The sequence below is a fragment of the Marmota marmota genome, unplaced genomic scaffold, assembly GCF_001458135.2.
Source record: "Marmota marmota marmota unplaced genomic scaffold, marMar, whole genome shotgun sequence".
Taxonomy (NCBI): Eukaryota; Metazoa; Chordata; class Mammalia; order Rodentia; family Sciuridae; genus Marmota; species Marmota marmota.
Window position 1 is genome coordinate 26879572 of NW_026000019.1, and position 12978 is coordinate 26892549.

Sequence of the window (12978 nt, forward strand, 5' to 3'; positions counted from 1 at the left end):
CAATGATTAATAAATGGGATGGACTCAAACTGAAATGCTTCTTCTCAGGAAAAGAAACAACCAATGAGGTGAAGAAAGAGGCTACATTTTTGCCACACACACATGTCAGATAGAAAACTAATCTCTAGGATATATAAAGAACTCAAAAAACTGAACACCAAAAACACAAAGAACCCAATAAAAAATAGGCTAAGGAGCTGAACAGACACTTCTCAGAAGAAGATAAAATTATTTTAAAAAATATATTTCTGATCTATAATTTTCTTTCCTTGTAATAAACTCTAGTAATGATTTCTACACATCCATGTTCACTGGCTTTGTTCTAACAGCCAAAAATATTTTGAGGAAGAGAAAAAAAAATCTGATAGGATAAATACCAGAGAGAGTTTGGGTGGAGCTTCAGGAGAAAGGAAAGGGAAAAACCTAAGCCAGTGTACAATCTGGAAACAATTAGTCTCAAATTAACACAGAGATAGCTCTGGGCTGCTTGTGAACCATTCTATATCAATTGCAAAATATTCAGAAAATAAATCACTAAAGTAAATGATAATCTTAGGGAGCTAGAGTTAATAGGAATTCCAAGATTAAAGACAGGTTATGGCTGATGTCTAATACGGAGCTTGACAGTCCTTTACAGTTTATCCAAGACAGTCTGATTTATGCATGATGTTCTGATATAATCATTACCAGCACTACCTTTACTTCTTAAAGTGTCCTAGTTTGGTTGATAAATTATACAGGTACATTATTTACATAGCACCCACTTCTAACAGTGAAAAAATAGATGCAATTAATTAACTGAAAGGCAAATGCAATATTATATACTGGAATTGTAATCTACTCCTTTTTTATTTGAACCACAATTCTCCTAAAAATGAAAAATAATATAAAACAAACTGTGTTCAAAAATAAATACAGATAAGGATGTAGAAAATCAGAACAAGCCAAAAACAAGTAAGGAGACTAAATCAATAAACATCTCCCCAAAAAAGAAAAGCCCAGGACTGGATGGTTTCACTGCTGACTCTTACCACACCTTTAAAGAAGAACATAGACACAAAGATTCTCAACCAAAGACTGGCAACTTGACTCAGGATCAAGTGAGATTTATTCCAGAGATACAAGGATGGTTCAACATACGCAAATCAATATGTGCAAAAAAAAAAAAAAAACAACAACCTTCTATGAACCATCAATATATGAATAAAAAGCATTTGATAAAATTTGACATTCCTTTGTGATTAAAAAAAAATCTTCAAAAATCAGTTATAGGAACTAGGGTTGTGACTCAGCAGTAGAGCACTGGCTAGCACTTGTGAGGCCCTAGGTTCAATCTTCAGCACCATATAAAAATAAATAAAATAAAGGTATTGTATCCAACTACAACTAAAAAATAAATAATAGGTTTTTAAAATCAGTTAACTACCTCAATGCAATAAAGGCTACATGTGACAAACCCTAAGCCAACATTATACTACATGTGTAAAAGCAGAAATATGTTCCTCTAAGATGAGGAACAAGACAAAGGTGTTCACTTTCACCACTCTTATTCAATATTGTATTAGAAGTCTTAGCCAGAACAATAAAGCAAGAGAAGAAATAAAGGACATCCAAAGAGTAAAAGGAAAAAAACAAATAACCCAATCAACAAATGGGCCAAGGACTTGAACAGACACTTTTCAGAAGAGGATATACAATCAATCAACAAATACATGAAAAAATGCTCACCATCTCTAGCAATCAGAGAAATGCAAATTAAAACTACTCTAAGATAGCATCTCACTCCAATAAGAATGGCAGCCATTATGAAGTCAAACAACAATAAGTGCTGGCAAGGATGGGGGGGCGGGGGTATACTCATACGTTGTTGGTGGGACTGCAAATTGGTGCAACCAATTTGGAAAGCAGTATGGAGATTCCTTGGAAAGCTGGGAATGGAACCACCATTGACCCCACTATTCCCCTTCTCGGACTATACCCAAAAGACCTAAAAAGAGCATACCACAGGGACACAGCCACATCAATGTTTATAGCAGCACAATTCCACAATAGCTAGAATGTGGAACCAACCTAGATGCCCTTCAATAGATGAATGGATTAAAAAAATGTGGCATATATACACAATGGAATATTACTCAGCACTAAAAAATAACAAGATCATGGCATTTGCAGGAAAATGGATGGCATTAGAGCAGATTACGCTAAATGAAGTTAGCCAATCCCTAAAAAACAAATGCCGAATGTCTTCTCTGATATAAGGGCAGTGACTCAAAATGGGATAGGAAGGAAAAGCATGAGAAGAAGACTACCACTAAATAGGGAATAGAGGTGGGAGGGAAAAAGAGGGAGAAGAGGAGTTGCACGGAAGATGGAAGGAGACCCTCATCGTTATATGGAATACATGTATGATGTTGTGATGAGAAAAAAAAAAAGTGTGTCACATTAGATTGGATAGAAAGAAATGATGGGAGGGGAGGGGAGGGGAGGAGTAGGGGGGATAGGAAGGACAGCAGAATAGAATAGACATTATGATTGCTGTATGTGTATAGGTGACTCTATGACCAGTGTGATTCTGCAATCTGTACAATTAGAAAAATGAGAAATTATACCCCAATGATTCAAATGTATGAATTGCCAAGATCATTGTAATGTCATGTGTAGCTAATAAAAAAATTAAATTAAATTTAAAAAAATTAAAATAAAATAAAATTTCTAATTTTATTTCATCATGATCTGAAAAAAATAAAGATCAACCTCCATGTTGCACACAACTTTATTTTATATAGAGAAAAATCTGAAGATTCTACCAAAACTGTTAAAACTGATAAATCAGTAAGATTGCAGGATACAAAATCAACATAAAGATCAGTAGTTTTATAGTTTTAACTGTATTCAAACAAAGTTTTGTGATACCACCTTTACAAATGTATAGGATATTTCATTAACATTGCTAACTGCTCATGCAGTTAAACACTGTGGAAATTCAACTGACGTGTAAATTTCGATAACTTCAAATGACACATATAATCCAAAACCTTGTCCCATCTACATTTTCAGTCAATATGAAAGAATCCCTTTCTGTTTCCACAGTTAAGCAAATGTCTCCTTCTGAGATTTTTTTGTTTGTTCCAAAGGAAAAAGATATCTAATATAAGAATTTAGCAGAAGCCAGTGGTGTTTCTTTGCATGTCTCAATTTTAAAATACTTAACATAAATCACTTTTAGAATGACAGAATAGGAAAGAATGTAATTAGTTCTTTTGTTTCTGGCTTCACCCTTAACATGAAATTCTATGAGACTTTGTAAAAGTTGCCTAATTTTTTGTCCTTCAGTCATCACTGCAATTCTTCAAACCCAAGAAGCCCAGGAAAAAAGAAAAAAAATGATTAAAGTATTTAAAATGTGTACTTTAATATGGTAATCTTTCTAAAACTAACTGGCATTCATTCCTTATGTTAACATTCATTGAGAACTTGATCAGGATGTATTAAAAACAAAATAAAGATCTCTTCATTTGCTAATGTGATGAGAAAAAGTCAATAAAATCAAATTAGCTCAAAAGCAATGAAAAAAGCAATATGGGACAATCAGAGTTGATGTCTATATTCTTAGCTAGTTGTATAAACAAAAAAACACAGATAAAACATAAACTTTAAATACTTTTTTGGCTTTTGAATCTCTGTGATTTTTAAAAGAAGCACACAATGGAATGTTTGGTAATGACCACAGTGCCATCTAGATTTAAGAAGATCAACCCTCAACACAATCCCATCTATAAAAATTAAATAAATAAAAATTCGAAAAGAAAACCAGTAGCTTTTTAATACACCGATAACAAAACTGCTGAGAAAGAAATCAAGAAAGTAATCCCATTCACAATAGCTACAATAAATAAATAAATATTTTTTTAAATACCTAGGAATAAATTTAACCAAGGAAGTTGTTGATATCTACAATGAAACTTACAAAACATCAATGAAAGAATTCATAGAAGATGGAGAAAAATGGAAAGACATCCCATGTTCATGGATGGGAAGAATTAATATTATTAAAATGTCCATGCTACCCAAAGCAATCTACTGAGTCAATGCAATTCCTATCAAATGCTTTCTTCACAAAAATAGACAGCACACTTCTAAAATCTATACAGAACCCACTAAAGAGCCAAATCAATCCTCAGCTAGAAAAACAATACTAAAGGCTTTATAATATCTGACTTTAAAACTTATTATAAAGCGATAGTAACCAATATAGCATGGTATGGGCATAAAAACGCACAAACAATTAAAACAGAATAGGGATCTCAGAAATAAATTCATGTATTTATAACCAACTGATTTTTGACAAAGGCAGTAAGAACAAATGTTACACATATGCACATGCTATATATAGCTCTAAAGCAAACCAGGCTTCCTTTGTAAGTACACACATACAGCACAAGTGCTAGGCATAGAAGAAAAAGTGTATCAATATGTTTAAACACTCAAGGCCTGGCATCCTGTTCATACTAAAAATAATTTTGAAAATAAATTTTGTAAATATAAAAGAAACTTATTTTTAAAATGTTTAAACAAGGTTCTTCAATAAATGGTGCTTGGAAAACTGGATATCCATGTGCAGAAGAAAGAAGCCTGCCATATACAAAAATCAACTCAAAATGAATCAAGAACTTAAATATAAGTCTTGAACCTATGAAACAACTAGAAGAAAACAGAGAGAAAATACTTCAGGACATTAATCTGGGCAAAGGTTTTTTGGATATGACCCTAAAAGCACAGGCAACAAAAGCAAAAAATTTTAACAAATGGATTATATCAAATTAAAAAGCTTTGTACCACAAAGAAAATAATCAAGAGTGAAAAGACAACTCACAGAATATAAGAAAACATCTGATAACTACTGATCCAATAAGCGATTAATATCCAGAACATAAGGATATCAAAGAATTCAACAGTTAAAAAAAAAAGAAAGAAAAATTTAATTTAAAGATGAGCAAGTGACCTGAAATTTTTAAGTGGCAAATTTTGATATATAGAAAAACAAGGCACGGTGGTGCACATCTGTAATCCCAGCAGCTTGGGAGGCTGAGATAGGAGCAATGTGAATTCAAACCCAGCCTCAGCAAAAACAAGGTGCTAAGCAACTCAGTGAGACCCTGTCTCTAAATAAAATAAAAAATAGAGCTAGGGATGTGGCTCAGTGGTCGAGTGCTCCTGAGTTCAATCTCCAGTAACAAAAAAAAAAAAAAAATGTTATATAATGTTCTTCTATATTATGGTTTCTATCACATGCTGTGTTGTATTACATAATTTGCTATATAATCCTTTGGATCTTCTGCTGTACCTAGCATAGTACTTTGCACAGTTCAAACTCTTAGAACAAAATGAATACTGCATTTTATTTTCAGGTACGAAGACAAGCCTGTACCTATGGTCATAACCTCAATCAATAGTATGGGTATAACAGAGTAAAAGTCAGAAAGAATGATTTCTCTCTAGCCCTCAGTTTATAAAACCTCAGAGTCAACAAATATTTAATAATTTTCAAGTATTATACAGTGGAATGGTTGCCATACTGAGACCTCTCTTTGCTTTATAAGTCAAGTCCCTGGATCCGTTTGGCTCTGACAAAAATTCCACATGTAAATGTTTATCAAAAAGTACAGCCATGAAAAGAGTCACTATAACCTTCTTCTAGCTAACAGAATATTGGAATTACATTTTCATTTAATTCTAAGTCTTTTGCTTTTGACAACCAGTATGAAAATTAAATTACAACAAGGCAGGAATTCAGCAAAGATCACAACAAAAAGTACACTTAGTTTTACCTAATGACTGAAAAAGTTTCAACCTTATCACTCCACCATATCATATCCACTCATAGATGATACAAAAACAAGTATTAGATAAATTAAATATACAAACACATAAAATAATGAAAGAACTAAAGATTCTATATGTGTTTTAATATAATATTTGTGTTTCAATGTATGTGGATACTGCACACAAACTAAGATTTTTCAGCCACATCTCTACAAGAATTCTAAAACTGGGAATTTACTCTTAGAATTAATCTTAAAAATAAAATTATTAATGGTCTCAGTAATTCATCTGTTCTACTCTTCAAATCTATACACAAACAATTGAAATGTATAGTTATATTAGATAGAACTGTTTCGTTTTAATAAAATCAATTGGATTAACATGCCATCTAACCTGTAGCTGTTTTTCTGGATGATACCATCTGATGTGTCCTGTACTTCTTTAGCAGAAAATTCTAAAAGGTGCCTCCTTTGATTTGCAGGGCTCACGTTAGGGTTCATTCTTCTAGAATCCTGTTCCAGCATGCTGAAAATTTTAAAAACATAAAACAACCGTTAAAATTAAAATGTCACATATACATGTATATGACTTCCTTTATAGGTCCACACATGCAGCAAAAATGTTAGGCATAGTAGAAAGTCAAAACAACATGTTGATATGTTTAAATACTCTAGGCTTAGCATCCTGTACATATAACAATAATCTTGAAAATAATTTTTTAAGTAAAAAGAACGTTATTTGTAAATGTTTAAACAAAAGGAATTCTATGTGTTTATAAAACCCTATGTTATCATATAAGTTGCTTGTTATAGCTTGGATCTTAAATGTCCTCTAAAAGTCCATGTGTTGAATGAAGGCCTAATCTCAGTCCATGGCACTGTTCAGACATGACAGAAACTTTAGAAGGTGGGGCGTGGTAGAAGGATGTTAGTCCAACTAGTATGTACCCTTGAATAAATATTGGGACCCCAAGCCCCTCCTCATCCTCTCTCTTTCACTTCCTAACCACTATAAGGTGAATAAGCCTACTTTGCCACATGCTCTTGTGATCGATCGATCATGCGCTGTGCCACCAAAGTCCCAAAGCAACAGTGCCAAGTGATCACAGACTGAAACCTCTAAAATCATGAGCCAAAATAAGCCTTTCCTTTTTTAAGATGATTTATCTCAGGTATTTGTTATAGTAATGGAAAGCTGACAAACACAAAAAGTATACACACAAAAGTATACAAACTAGAAATATGTACAACCTACATATAAACACATTCTAAACTTAGATAATAATTGAAATAAGTCCTCCTGGATGCTGCAAATTGATGTTTTCAATTAGAGAATGCTTCAAATGAAATAAGAATTATTCTCTTTTGATAGTCAAATTTGTTATTAGCCTTTTGCAAATCCAAGAGGCAATCTATCAAGTAAAACTAACAAAAAATTTACCTTAAAAATACTTCTATTTTTATTTACATGTAAAATTTTTTGTTTACTTCTTTCTTCCCACCCTTGCTAATACCTTTTTGCATCAATGTATATTCTCCTGATAGGTACAAGCATTTGGGGACAAAAAATACATAATGTCTCATATATTGATACCTATATCAAATATTCCAATAGTTTTTTAACACTTTTAATTCATTAATCAGATTAAATTGGTGGCTTGGAAACCTGGCTCACCAATAACATTTTTATGTGATTGCTGTATTTCATGATGCCACATATATAATTTACACTATTCATAATCTTGAAATCCATTACAAAGAGTGCAACCTCCCTAGTTAGGCATAAAAGATTCTATTTAGAGGAATGAAGTGAAAAAAGAAAGTAGAGCTGATGGAAAAAGTTAATGGTCGCATGGTTCTAAAAGGAGTTCTCTGGGATGTAATAGCTTACCTCCAAAGATGGGGAGAACAGTGTTGGGGGGAGAGCAGTGTTGGAGGGAGGCAGATGTATCTTTCTAGAATCTTTCTGATCTTTTATTATATAATATTTCCCATTCTCCCCTTTAGCCCTAGCAATCATTGCTGCCCAGTGATTCTCACATGGTATGCTGTGGCATTTTGGCACACTGTAAACTCAGAGTTTACAAGTTATAAACTCTGAAATTATGGCCATTGCATAAAATTTAATTTTGTCACAATCGAGGCTACATTTTTTAATTACAACTGTAGATTTCAGACTGAATGTTTACTTGCTATAAAAGAGGTAAAGGGCCTAGTGGAATACCTAAATAAACTTAGCCTCATAAGTATTTAAGAAAACATGAGACAAGCAGTAAATGATAACAATGGGGTTGGGGGCTGTAATTAATTAAAGAATTTTTTTGTTTTGAGATTTACATTTTTAAAATTATTTATTTTATAATTTTTTCATGTGTGGTGCCAAAAAATAAAAATCTACTTAAGCAAAATCAAAGTCATGAACTTTCCCTTAAGTTGACATAACCTCAGTTCATTCTACCCCTACTCCATTGTATTATTAAAATGATCATATTAACATTCCCATTTGACTGCAGCACTCCCAGTTCCCTCCAACTAGATCTATCACTCTAATTATTAAGAGTTTCCTGCCAGGCGCCATGGTTCATGCCAGTAATCCCAATGGCTCAGTAAGTTGAGGCATGCTAGGTAAGCACTCTACCATTGAATTACATCACCAGCCCTTTTAAAATTTATTTATTTATTTAAATTTTGAGCCAGGGTCTAAGTAACTTGCCCAGGATCTGGAGTTCTAAGCCAGCTTCAGCAAATTAGTGAGGCCCTAAGCAACTCAGCAAGACCTTATCTTTAAATAGAATACAAAAAGGGCTAGGGATGTGGCTTGGTCATTAAGCGCCTCTGGGTTTAATCCCCAGTACCACCAAAAAAAAAAAAAAAAAATCTTTTTTCCTCTTGTTTTAACCAGAAATGTGCTTCCTCATAATTTCCAATTTTTGGTACTAATTCTGGACTCTGACTATTCAGAACAAGTGTAAGCAACCCTTCTTTCACTGTCCAAAGACATCTAACATCCCCCCTCCCAGGCCTTCCTTTTTAAGTCTATGGTTTCTTGGTTCTTTCACATGTTCCTCTTTATAGCAGTCGTGGTTTCCTTCAGCACATTTGGTCACATCCTGTTTGCATGCTTCTCAGAGGTGGTATCCAGCATTGGCCACAGTGCTTCTCAAGTGGAATGACCATTGCAGGATAATTCCTTGCCTTGTTCTAGATAATACTTTAACGATACAGTCTAATGTCATAAAAGCTTTTTTAGTTAGTCTTCATACTCTAGTTAAATTGATCCTGGATTAATTAAAATCCTAAGACTTTTCTTATAAACTGATTTTGAATCTTTTCCTTCCCTTCTCTCCCTCTCTCCCCTTCGATTCTAAATATATTTGAACTTTTACAGACATCTGAATAATTTACATATATTACATATTCCTTTTAAAATATCATTTTGAGCTAAGCGTCATGGGACATGTTCTATAATCCTAGGTACTCAGGAGGGTGAGGCAAGAGGTCTACAAGTTCAAGGGGGAGGGGAGGAGGAAGGGGGAAGGGGAAGGAAGGAAGGAATGAAGGCATTTTGTCTATCTACAACTGAAAATAAATTAAAAATGCTTTGAGTTTAACTATTTGCTCAGTCTGTTTTATCTGTAATTAGACTGCACTATAATTACTTAGCCACACTTGTTGGAAATGAATTTTGATGTTGACTCATAAGTGGTCACTATTTTTCCCACTCTCCATGTTGGTAATGATTTAATACTGTATGACAACATACCCTTAATTATACCTAATTTTATATTTTTTTAGACAAAGAGCCCAGATCTCATTGAATAGACTTCAAAAAAATCATCTTCACAACACTAATATTACACATAGTCAACAAAATATTTTAAACAAGAGAAACAGTAAGGGGGCAAAAATTAGGATCCAAACAGTCTGAGTTTCAATGATATTATCTACCCATTGAAAAGATAAATTGCATATTTAACAATTTTGTTAAGAAACTTTTCATGCTCTTTTTTAAAAATATTCTTCTTAGTCATAGATGGACATAATACTTTTATTTTATTTATTTGTTTTTACGTGGTGCTGAGGATCAAATCCAGTGCCTCACAGGTGCTAGGCAAACACTCTACCACTGAGCCACAACCCCGGCCTACTTTTCAAGTTATTTACTTGGTTTTTTTTTTTTATTTTTATGGCAGTTTGGCCTCCAATCCCTGTAAATTTTCAGTGTTAAGGTAAAATTGCAAAAAAAAAAAAAAAATTATAGAAATTTCTCTTACGTTTATATACAGACAAGCTAACATCCAATTCAGCTAAAAACAAAACATTATAAATACTAGAGCTCTGTGAAATGACCTACAGAAACTAAGGTTAGCCATGTAAATAATTGCAGATTTATGTTTCTCATTTTTATACGTATTTAAGAGACTTCTAAGAACTTTATTTCACTGCCAAAATTCAAAATTATCTAATTGTGACACTACAAATATTAAGAGGAATTTAACAGTCCTTGTAATGGCCAAATATACAAGAATATGAGAAAGTTATTATTGATATGAACTTTTAGATTCTTGGTCTGAGTGTTTGTTTCCATCATTCAATGTCCCTTTTTGTCACTTTTGGAAAAATTAAATCCCAAGAATGTGAAAAGAAGACTCAGTCCCAGGAAGAGTGAATGTAATGATTGTGTCCAATGTCTGTTTCTAGTTCATAATATTAATAAAGCAACCTAACCTAATCTCTTTATAATTAGTTTAAACCAGGTTCTATTCAGTATTTTTAAATAAACTAATAAAAAAAAAAGAAAATAGAAGTCTCTGATCTATGTCTCTATGATCAGAAACATGTTTTTCCACAAGAGTCACAATTGTTTTAAGCCACAAAATAATCATTACACCAAAAAACTTGCTCATGTCATGGGCCAATAAGCCTGAAAAGCATGGATTAATAAAACACAAACAATCTCAATTTCCCCAAAAGTCTGGAAGAAGTATTATAAGAATTGTTACTTTCCTTTTTCATTTGTGAAATTCTAAAAGCCAACAACTGTTGTGGATTATGAATAAAGCCATTTAATCCTTAAGATATGATTTAGATATCCAATCTTTATACCAAGTGGCTGAACATAAATTGGCACATCTCCAAGTCTACTCTACCCCTTGAAAATCTGCTTTCTTATGGTACAAGTAGGTCAATTTTAAATTTAAACCATCTTAGCATGTAAGATTCATACTGTTTCTTGTCTCCAAAAGAAACCATATGCTGGGTTGGGGATTTAACTCAGTGGCAGAGCACTTGCCCACCAGGCTCAAGGCCCTAGGTTCAATCTTCAGCACCAAACCAAAAAAAAAAAAGAAAGAAAGGAAAAAGAAATCATATGGTGCTGCTGCTCAAACTACACTTGAAAAAAATGTAAGTTGAAAAGAACATGGAAAGCTTCAGGTTTGAATGTGGGAAGAGCACACAATCTGGAGAAAGAAGATCTGTGTTCAAAAACAATAACAAATATTTTGCTTGGTTTTCCTGGAATTCAAAGGAGACAGCAGATATGAACATGTTTGATAAAATCCAAAGAGGGTTAGTGATACAGCTGTGTTCCTGCTAGCCTGGTTCAGGATGCTCAAAACGGCAACTGGAGTGATCCTCTTAAAATTGGGGTCAGGTCATATGTCACTCCATAGCTCAAATTCTTTGATGGCTCCCCATTTCTATCATGGTAAAAGCCTAAATTTTTAAAAGGACCAAGGATTTTACTTCATTCAGCGTCTCTGGCTGTACTCCTACTACTTCCCCCCCCTTGCTTACTACAGCCAAACCACATGAATTTCCTTGAAAATACACACTTCCACCCTTGGATCCTTGCAATTGCTGTTCCATCTGCCAGGAATGCTCTTCCCCAAATATCCATACAGCTAGTCCTTTCATTTCCTTTAAGCCTCGGCTCAAATATCTGCTGAACAATGATCACTATATCTCCAACCACCACCCTCACAGTTGTTCAAACCATTTATCTTGCTACATTTTATTTCTTTGTACAACTTTATCATTTTACTTATTATGTGTCTTGTCTCTCTTCCCACTGGAAAATAAATTAAGGGGTATGGAGATTTCTGTTTTGTTCTAGGCATGCCTGGCTCATAGCAGGTGTTCTTTAAAAAAAAATGAACTTCATGTACTATTCTACCTCTTGTCAAAAGAAAAATTCTTATCTTCATTTTAGGAAAATTAACTCATAACTCAAGAACAGCAGGTGGTAAACTCATTGCACTATTTCCAGAACCAGCAACAGAATATTTTGTTAATTTTCAATGCAATTGAGGCTAAAGAGGAAAAGACAGAGAGTTCTCAAGAGAGTTCTCCAAACTTAAAAAGGTTGTCTTCTCTCTGTTTATTGAGTGGTTCACAGGTTATTTTTACAGGCTGACAGTAACTGGGGATGATTTACTAGAAACAAAAATGTGGTTGAATGAAAAAATAAAGTCTTCAAGTGAAGATAAAAGAACACTCTAAACAGCAGTTCTCTGAGCCAGAGATTATCATACCATGGGAAGAAACATGCACTTTGCAAGGGCAATTTGCCAAATGAGAAAAAAAAATTCATTCAAAAAGCAATTAGAAAATCAGCACGACACTCAGGTCAAAGGTTGAATAATGTAGGCCTGGCTGGCTGAGGCCCAGGCTCTGCTGTCCAGGAGGGCCCTATAAACTGCACTTGGAAGCTGGAAGATGGGAATCGATAAGGAAACTAAAGTTCAAGAAAGTTCCAATAGGGGATCCAACATGGCGGCTGGCGAGGAAGCAGCACTTTCAGTATCTCCACATTAACGGGATCAGAAAGACCCATTAATACACCTAGATTCTACCTACTGAGAAACTTCTAGCAAAATTCCGCTGAAAGGAGACCTGCCGGGAATTAGTAAGTTTATTAGAGGTGACAGTTTGTCCCAGACGAGTGAATCTTGACCACGCGGCGCAGAGGTCCAGTCCCGCGGCCTCCACCTGCCCGGCTCTGCAAGCGGCCCCTGGCGGCCCGGCACAGCGAGAAGGGTCCCCGCCTGGCCCGGCAGACGGCTCCCGCCATCCTGGCTCTCCTGGCGGCCCCGCTCGCTCGGTGATCGGCCACCCCGCCCGCCCGGCTCTTAGCCACGAGGCCACTGCCTAC

General features: G+C 34.5%; 1 protein-coding gene across 3 annotated transcripts in view; it reads right to left on the minus strand.

Moving 5' to 3' along the window:
* Positions 1–12978, minus strand: part of Atf6 (activating transcription factor 6) — a 243737-nt gene that overhangs the window by 145212 nt on the left and 85547 nt on the right. For all 3 annotated transcript variants that reach the window (XM_015491921.2, XM_048810137.1, XM_048810138.1), the window contains exon 10: positions 6217–6348. In XM_015491921.2, the coding sequence (XP_015347407.1) occupies positions 6217–6348 (132 nt within the window). The remainder of the gene's footprint in view (positions 1–6216; positions 6349–12978) is intronic.